The sequence below is a fragment of the Alosa pseudoharengus genome, unplaced genomic scaffold, assembly GCF_046254945.1.
Source record: "Alosa pseudoharengus isolate Yale_2024_CS ecotype anadromous, Long Island Sound unplaced genomic scaffold, YU_APseudo_1.1 YU_APseudo_1.1_scf_16, whole genome shotgun sequence".
NCBI lineage: Eukaryota > Metazoa > Chordata > Actinopteri > Clupeiformes > Clupeidae > Alosa > Alosa pseudoharengus.
In genome coordinates, this window is record NW_027468630.1 from 3,161,643 (window position 1) to 3,171,642 (window position 10,000).

General features: G+C 48.3%; 1 protein-coding gene across 5 annotated transcripts in view; it reads right to left on the minus strand.

Annotated features, from left to right (window-relative positions):
• Nucleotides 1-10,000, minus strand: part of LOC143125327 (transcription initiation factor TFIID subunit 4) — a 111,510-nt gene that overhangs the window by 60,849 nt on the left and 40,661 nt on the right. For all 5 annotated transcript variants that reach the window (XM_076286681.1, XM_076286679.1, XM_076286680.1 and 2 more), the window contains 3 exons: nt 9,770-9,845; nt 8,209-8,323; nt 1,882-2,051 (listed from right to left, as the gene is read on the minus strand). In XM_076286681.1, coding sequence (XP_076142796.1) covers nt 1,882-2,051; nt 8,209-8,323; nt 9,770-9,845 — 361 coding nt within the window. The remainder of the gene's footprint in view (nt 1-1,881; nt 2,052-8,208; nt 8,324-9,769; nt 9,846-10,000) is intronic.

Consider the following 10,000-nt stretch of genomic DNA (forward strand, 5'->3'; position numbering starts at 1 on the left):
TTAAGTGCAGCGCATTTACACCAGGGCCAGCGCGGGGAGAGGGCTCCGAGTAAATCAAACCGCCTCTTAAGTGATGACACTACAAATGGCAGTGAAAACAATACGTTAAAATACAACACCCTTGGATGCTCACACACACACACACACACACACACACACATTTACAAAGCGCGCGCGTGTGTGTGCGCGCATGCACACACACACACACAAGGAGTCAGAAGATAGCTTTCTTCCCCTCGGGCGCTGGAAAAACTGGCCTACATTCTGATGCAGGGAAAGTTTTGAGATCTGCACAGAGCAAAAAAAAAAATGATTTGGAACTCTGCAGGGCATATGATTTAATTTTTAACAATTCATTTAATTGTCACATTATAGATCTAAACAGCTTTGCGTAAGCTGACCCAAATGCAATCATGCCACATACTGTACATATGGCCACAGTGAAGAAGGTAATGGCTACGATCGTGTTAGTGTGTATCATACGATGACATAGGTCAAAGTCTTTTAGAGAGGCCATGCTAAATATAAATACATATACTGCATATACTGTATATATGCTTTAGTAGCCTGAAAATATTCATTTTCAATTTGATAAACACAACTGGACTTTACGACCAAAAAATTTTAGGTTTAGAAATGTATATTTTAGTATTGAAACCACATCATAACCCAGATAAATCTCTTTGTAGTCTTAGCAGAACTACTGCTTAATTTGCTAGCCTTTGGTGTCATAGTACTTCTAGTGGATTCTCATGACAACTTTTTATGCCAATTACAAAGACACATACTAAGAAGACACTTGCATCATTCAAATTTGTCATGTTAACAAGCTAATGTTAGCTGGTTATTAGCTAGATTGATAGTACTTTCGCTCAGAAGGTCTTGGGGAGGGGGGGTCGCTTATGGCTTTGGGCAGTACAGTGATGACAGGATTCATTTATTAACAATTTGACATATTAAAATGCAACGTATGTGGTGTGTACTGTACACAGTAATATAATGTAAAATGTAACGACTATAAGTATAAGTATATATACTCTTTTGATCCCGTGAGGGAAATTTGGTCTCTGCATTTATCCCAATCTGTAAATTAGTGAAACAGACACAGCACACAGTGTACGCACAGTGAGGTGAAGCACACACTAATCCCGGCGCAGTGAGCTGCCTGCATCAACAGCGGCGCTCGGGGAGCAGTGAGGGGTTAGGTGCCTTGCTCAAGGGCACTTCAGCCGCGCCTACTGGTCGGGGTTCGAACCGGCATCCCTCCGGTTAGAGGTCCGAAGTGCTAACCAGTTGGCCACGGCTGCCCCACGGCTGCCCCCTAGACTATACCTCTATTTGCATAATACTTATGTTGTAGTACCATACAGTGTACTATAGTATGCCAACATGTTCTGAAGGGTAACGGCTTCTCTACAATATAGAGGCTTCTCTATATTGTATCTGTTTGTCAAATTATGCTATAGAGTCCTACATGGTGATGACTTTAGCGTGATTTTGAGTGGTGTTTAAGCACGTCCTGGGGAGATGTTGAGTGGTGTTTAAGCACGTCCTGGGGAGAGTGGCATGGTAGGTTACAGCGTGCTGTGCAGCAGGGCATGCAGAGTGTAGCTTACCCGTGTCTAAAATGCGTCTGTGCAGCAGGGCCCGGGTGCAGAGTGTAGCTTACCCGTGTCTAAAATGCGTCTGTGCAGCAGGGCCCGGGTGCAGAGTGTAGCTTACCCGTGTCTAAAATGCGTCTGTGCAGCAGGGCCCGGGTGCAGAGTGTAGCTTACCCGTGTCTAAAATGCGTCTGTGCAGCAGGGGCCGGGTGCAGAGTGTAGCTTACCCGTGTCTAAAATGCGTCTGTGCAGCAGGGCCCGGGTGCAGAGTGTAGCTTACCCGTGTCTAAAATGCGTCTGTGCAGCAGGCCTGTGGGCAGGAAGGCCTCGTCCTTACACGAGCGAATCTGCGTGCCCACCAGGTCCGAGTTGGTTGCTAGGATACGGGCACTCTCCTCATTCAGGTTCACCCCGGCCATGGAGGCCACATCGTTGATGTCGTCATCGTCCCTGGAAAGCGAAACACAGATAGAGACTCGTTAGCCGGCATCTTTGGGCCTGACCTGAGGTATCAACAAACCTCCCCTCCCCTGCTCTCCAGGCCTCATTACAGAAGAAGTGGACTTCCAATTCAATTTACCTCAGTTACCTTTACCGCAAGCTGAACTTCACTTTACATCAGTAAAGATTAACTTCATTTACACACACTCCCTTACCACTCTGGAATAATCCTAAACATAATACCACCCGACATGGAGTGAAACATTAACATTCTGTCTGCAGATATACTGCAATAAGCTGCGTCCAGATGGGGATTTGTGATTGGCTGCGTCAGACCTACAGTCACATGACTAATATAAGGTCCCAGGTGTAGGAGAAAACTTTTCAAACAAGCCTCTTGTAGTTTGTTTCAACTCCTCAACTAATGGCAGTCAAAAAAATATGTGAAAATACAACAACCCTTGGATGCTCTCTATCTATCTATCTATCTCTCTCTCTCTTACACACACACACACACACACTAATGTCCCAAAACCTAATCAACCAGGAAAAAAGCAGGTCATAGTCATGGTCATGCATGTTTCCAGAGCAACAGCATGCCCTCTGGCTATCAGAGAGGCAGCCTCCACAGTGAGATTAGCTGGCTGTTGGGAACGGCTGTTTGATACAGGGAGAGCTCACTAACAGCAGCCACTCTTGCACTGGCGCAGGGTGGGAAATATTCAGAGTTCTTCATAAAATATCAAAAGGCTGAGTGGATGATTAATACATCACAGTCACCCATCAGCCAAGAACCTGCTTCTGCCGCCTGAAAAGAGGCGGAGCTGGAGGGGAAGGCGCTTGATTGACAGCTGCGGTGCTTGCCGGGTCCCTCCTCTCCGGTGTGCCGAGGCGTCGGCGGCCTGATTAATTCACACGGCTTCCTGTCAACGCATTCTTCCGCACACATGCAGGGGTCTGGGGTTTTTTTTTGTGCCTATATCTGCTATTGCCTGACTGAGGTATTTATGCGGTTCTGAAGACTGCACTGACTGCACCCTGGGCAACCCAGAACAAAGCGGAGACTGCGAGCTGACCTGATGCTGCCTACACATGTGTGTGTGTGCGCACCTCTCAACATCTGTATGTGCATGTGTCTGCAAAAGTATGTGTTTAAGCACATCTATGTGGACTAAAGGCTGTAGGCACCTGTGATCGCCCTGGAACGAGTGTGTGTGTGTGTGTGTGTGTGTGTGTGTTTCTGTGGTACGCATGTGTGTGTGCACTTATGTATCTGTATGGTGTGTGTGTGTGTGTCTATTTATGTGGCTGTGTACTGTATGTGTATGTGTTGGTGTGGTGTAGTACGTGCGTGCATGTGTGAGTGTGTGTGCAGTTGTACACGTGTACGCCCCCTGCTGCTGGTCCTGTGCGGTGCTCTGAAACCGTCTTGACGTGGCAGTGGGGGGGTGACAGAGGGGATTAGTGGGCACCTCCACCCCCGAGAGCTGGCGGTGCCACCGGGCGACCCCTGCCCACGCCCAACTCACTGCTGATGAGCATCACACCTGCTGTGCCAGGCCTCTGCTCTTCATCAGCCAGAGAAAGCTTACATAATCCTCTTCATCCTCACTGTGGTAACTGTAAATGTTGCCATCACTGTGACTTACTTGACCAGCTGACCACTAGTGAGTCAGAGGGCAGTGTTTCTACGGAATTGCAGTGATTCAGAACACTCGGAGAAAGAAATGAACACACAGATAGATTGAACATTTAATTTCATTTCAACACGTTTGGTTTGAACACTGCTTGCCAAATCGGTGCTAATTCGTACAGTTTCAGACAATGCGATAGCCTGATTAGTAGTCATTTCAAAACAAAGAATCTGAATAGTGATGAATAGTGAACACTAAATCTGATGGCCTGAACACTAACAATCTAAACAGTCAGATTTATTTGAGGTTGGTGTTCTGCCTCTACTGCTGCTGGGCATTGTTTCAGGGACTCGTTGACCGTGATGCTTTCTCCCCTCTGTGACTGTCCATTGCATATGGTTGTGCCAGAGAGAAGACATATTTGTGGTGGATAAATGTATGTGTACTTTATGGTAACATACATGGCTAATACTTTACATATTTCTCAGCCCTCCACGGATAAAGACAGCCTCAGGCTCTGAAACCTGACACTAGGCAGTGATGAGAGACAAAAACAAGGAAGAGAAAAATAAAGGAAGAGAGAGAGAGGGAGAGAGAGAAAGGGAGAGAGAATGACGTAGGAAAAGATAGAGACAGAAACGGAGGGAAAACTCTGTGACAGCATATGCATACAAATTATATGTATACACTGCTTTGATGATTGATGTTTATTATTGTTTAATATCAAATATAATACTGAACAATGTCCAAATAAATATGCAAGACCACATCTGTGTGTGTGTGTGTGTGTGTGTGTGTGTGTGTGTGTGTGTGTGTGTGTGTGTGTGTGTGTGTGTGTGTGTGTGTGTGCCAGACTGCAGGGCTGGTGGGTTTCCCTGAGTGGCCACAGCCTCCGTTTACTGAGCTAAGTGGAAACAGCTGCCCCCTCTCCTCCTGTTCCCCCTCTCCGACTATCTGTCTCTCTGTCTCTCTCTATCTATCTCTCTGTCTCTCTCTATCTATCTCTCTATCTCTCTGTCTCTCTCTATCTGTCTCTCTGTCTCTCTGTCTCTCTATCTCTCTATCTGTCTCTCTATCTCTCTCTATCTCTCTCTCTCTCTATCTCTCTCTCTATCTATCTATCTCTCTCTATCTATCTCTCTGTCTCTCTGTCTCTATCTATCTCTCTGTCTCTCTGTCTCTCTGTCTCTCTGTCTCTCTCTATCTATCTCTCTGTCTCTCTATCTCTCTATCTCTCTGTCTCTCTCTATCTATCTCTCACTCCTCTGCCCTCTTTCGGTCCCTCTCTCTTTTCCCTTCTTTGATCCCATCTCTCCCTCATCCTTCTGTGTGTGTGTGTGTGTGTGTGTGTGTGTGTGTGTGTGTGTGTGTGTGTGTGTGTGTGTGACTCTGTGTGTCTGTGTCTGTGTGTGTGTGTGTGTGTGTGTGTGTGTGTGTGTGTGTGTGTGTTTCCAGTACCAGCTGTGGTGGCTGTAGAGCTAGTGAGGAGAGCGCAGTGTGCCAACAGTGAGCTCACTCTCTCCCCTCAGTGATCCAACCATGGGGTGTGTGTGTGTGTGTGTGTGTGTGTGTGTGTGTGTGTGTGTGTCTGTGCGTGTGACTGTGTGTATGTGTGTGTGATGGGATTTGTGTGAGCACTGACTGGGGGTTCTCCATCCCACACATAGTCTAATAATGCACTTTACCTCACATGCAGACACACACACCATGGGCCCCAGAGTTTTCAATCTGGGCAAGTGGAACACTGCAAATCACCAGGAAGACCCAACGCACACTACCACACACACCAGTCTTAAGTCACACACACACACACACACACACACACACACACACACACACACACACACACACACACACACACACACACACACACACACACACACACACACACACACACACACACACACACACACACACACACACACACACACACACACACACACACACACACACACACACACACACACCTGTTACCCATTCTCATCAGATACTCACTCTCATTGGTTAGCCAAAAGCTGTGACTTGGTCATAGCACTGATAGACTATATCATTTCCATAAACCACAAGCTATTTAACGGATCTAGTGAATCAAAATCCTACTTCAACACATCCACCCTGCCCCTACACTCCTTGCTACAGGTTTCAACACGCAACACACATGAAGATGCACACACACGCACACACACACAAATACCTCAGCATACACATATGCTCATGCACACAAATGTATAGTCCATACGCTAAAGCATCCACACGTGCCTAACACCAGTTCGCTGGAAACCACTACAATAGTTTCCACTCCAATTCTGCCGATTTCTTGAAAATTAATTCACATTAAATTTAGAATCGAGCCCATTGAAATTCAGCAAAAGATTACTCACTGAATGAGCTGAATTGAATTTGAATATTTTGAATTTGATTTCCCAGCCGAAGCCGCCTAAGCGGAGTTGGCGTGCTGGCTGCAGGCGGCCCTCCAGGGCCTCCCCAGCTCAGGGCTGCGAGGGAGGCGGGGGGAGGGAGAGGAGGATCATGGGAGAGAGGAGGTCTGTCCAGACATGTCTCTCTGTCTCTTTCCCATCCTCCTCACAAGACACCCAGGGCATGGGGAAAGCCCGGTCAGGGTGGGTATGAGGGGAAGTGAATGTCTGGGTGGGGGTCGGGGTGGGGTGGGAGTGAAGAGAGGGCATTTTGAAGTAAAATGGGTGATCAAAATGTAATTTTAGTTGAGTTTTTCAGTGGATAACCAATGGACCTCATACAAATGCAACATCATAGAAATCACTACAGTACAACACATAAATACAACATGAAGCAGTTCAGGGAATGGAGGCAAAATAGCCCATCTGCCCCATCCAACCCTAACTGTCTAGTGAAAGATTCAGCATGGACAAGAGACACGAATCTACACTAACATGCCAATCAAATACGGGTCAGTTATACATACAATACGGAGCTCAACTCTATCAAAGCACTCCCAACAAAATATAACAGTCTGCAGGACTAGCCTTAATGTGGCTGGGTGAACTAATCGGGAAGGGAAGCCCTAAGAGACTAACAGTGACCACAACACTGCAATCTATAATCACTCTAAAGGTATTACATGCAACTACAGTCATCAGCTGTCGAACTGACTTGCTACTCTGCCCACTCTAAATGATGCCAACTGCCACCCAATCTACAGGCTTGTGACACTCAGCCAGCCAATTCATGTTAGTGCTTCACACCTTCCACTGCTTTGAGAGTGACACACAACAGCTATTTCACAATCCCTCGTGTAATAGGCACCTCACGTTCAGCCACACCCACCAATTATCGTTTTTGACTTTTAAGAGGATGCTGATTTGGCTGGTCTGGGTCAGTGCAACATTAAACGCGGTGGCTTTCTCTTTCGAGCGCGGTTGAAAGGCGGAGCTGAAAGTCATGGCTGCGCAGGGTCGTCGGCAGGGCTCAGAGAGGCCAGTGAAAAGCAGCATGGCCGGGGGGGAACAGGTCTTCAGTAACAAGCAGGCCTGACAGCTTAATTACCAACGCGGCTAAAGATTTATTGGTTTATCAATCAGGGCCTCCGGCAGCTCCTTTCCCCCCTCTAGCCACACAGACAGACAGGCGGGCGGGGGGGGGGCGAGAGAGAGAGAGAGTTACCATGAACCCTGTGGCCGACCTAACACACACAGGCAGCTTGACCCACCTAATATATACATACACACACACAGACAAAATGCAATCTCCTCATACAAACATTCATTCTCCATTTAATCCCACACATCCATGTAGAACCCAACTACTTAACTATGCATCATCCATTTGTAGCACATACATAGACTCTAGACTATACAAACTATGGTTTAGCTTACCTTTTCTGACTAACATATGGCCTCACTCTTGCCACCTCAATCTACCCCTCACATATGCACACACACACACACACACACACACACACACACACACACACACACAGCAAATGATAGTTGGAATATAAGACACAGTCTAGCCTGTACACTGCAGTTTGAGTATATTATTTTTCAGACTGAGTTCATTTAGCTTATAGGTTTGGACAAAGGCCTGTCCAACTGGGGCGCTTTTTTTGTGTGATCCTACACTTCATTTGAGACAGTGACATCCAGAGAGAGGGACAGAGTGAGAGAAAGGGACAGAGTGAGAGGGGGACAGAGAGAAAAAGAGAGAGAGAGAGAGAGAGAGAGAGGGAGAGAGAGAGAGAGAGATGAGGAGCTGGGAACAGACAGGCGGAGGGGCTGAAACTCGTGGCCGTGGCTGAGAGTGTAGCCTGCAGTCATCTACATGAGCTCGGTGGAAGACTGCCCCCATGTGTCTGCGGTGAGCATAACTCCCCCTTTCTCTTTCACTCGCTCTCTCTCTCTCTCCCTCTCTCTCTCTCTCTTCCATTCTGTTTCCCCCTCAGTGAACAACACACTCAGTCTTTTGTGTCTTTTTTGTGTCCTCTCCATCCTCCTTCCCTTTCCCCCCACGTCTTCCTCTGGCGCTCTCGGCCCTTGCTCTGCTCGTGTGCGTACCTGAAAGATCCGCCTCCGGGGTCGTTGAGCTTGTTTTTCTGGTTCCCAGGGAGCTGCGCCGTGAAGCCCTGGGGACTTTTCCCCGTCTGGCTGACTGGTCCCTTCCCAGCCACGCCTGGGAAATACAAAACACACACACACACACACACACACACACACACACACACACACACACACACACACACACACAAAACACAAAAGTAGACACACACACACACACACACACACACACACAAAACACAAAAGCAGACACACAGACACACACAAAACACGAAAGCAGACACACACACACACACACACACACAATCAATGTTAGCACCACACGTCCCCGCACATCTCCGTCAAAAGCCGCTGCATGCAAAGCGCCGGCAGGCCAAGCTACCTTTCCCCGCTCCCTGCACGCCTGACGGCATCACACACACACACACACACACACACACACACACACACACACACACACACACACACACACAGCCATCTTGCCCTCTCCTCCTCTGCCGCATTGGCGGCGGCAGGAGCGGCTCTCCCCAGGTCGGCTGCGGTGGCAGTGGCCTCGCCAGGCAGGGAGACGGGGCGGGAGAGCCGAGACGCGAGACGCGGGCCTGTCAATAGTGCTGTGCCTCAGCGGCCAGCAGGCGCCCGCGGACGTGTCGCCTGACGGGCACGGGCACTGCCACTCTCGATCTGCGCTGGCGTCTCTAACAGGCAGGCAGGCTCTCTCTCCGCGTGCCCACTGGGCATCACGTGTGGCATGTGTATTTTTAGAGGGGTTTTTTTCCCTCCTCTCTCCTTTCTCTTCCCTTTCTTTTTCCCAGCATCTGAATTTTGAGGACATAAAACAACCCCTCACGGAGCTCGCGCACACACACACACCCTCACGGAGCTCGCGCGCACACACACACACACCCTCACGGAGCTCGCGCATACCGCCCACGGCCGCTAGCCAGACAGGGGGTGGTGGACGCTTTTTGCCACGCATGCACCAGAATGTTTGTGAGCATGCACAACACACACACACACACACACACACACACACACACACACACACACACACACACACACACACACACACACACACACACACACACACACACACCTGAAACTCATGAGAGAAAAGCCATAGGACAGAACTGAATTAGCAGACAGCGAGGGAACATTTCTCTAAAGTTCCTGTCCAGAAGTTCAAAAAGAAAAAGAAATCGACAGCTAATGGCACCGCTTTGTACTGTAACCCAAGAAACAGGGTTGGATAGACCAAGCTGTGAGAGTAAACATCTTTTCCAGTTCTCAGGGGCAACCATCACATGATCAACAAGTACGGGTCAGGGTGAACCCATGCTGTTGAACCCATGATGTTACCGTGTCTGTGTACATCAGCTGGGGCAAAAGCGTAGAGGCATTTTAAATAACGTGCCATAAGCACATCTGCCAATTTGTTTAGCCGCCTGTGCTGTATGTAGGAGGAGGCAGGCTGTTTTGGGATCATCTGCTCTGCTAAGGGAGTTCCTCAGAGGTGATATAGGACTCAGAAGGGTACTGTTCTCTAAACAGGCTCTCATACCTGGCGCTCGAACTGCCTGAGTGATCACCATGGGCATTCGCACCTGGGCCCCAGGACCGCCCACACGTTTGATACCCTACAGAGAGAGAGAGAGAGAGAGAGAGAGAGAGAGAGAGAGAGAGAGAGACAAGAAAGAGGATCACTTCAGGCTTAGGTTAGAGAAAAAAAACAACTATTGAGATCATTACCACATGAATGAAACTGAATTGAGCTGAATCGCGCACACTTTTC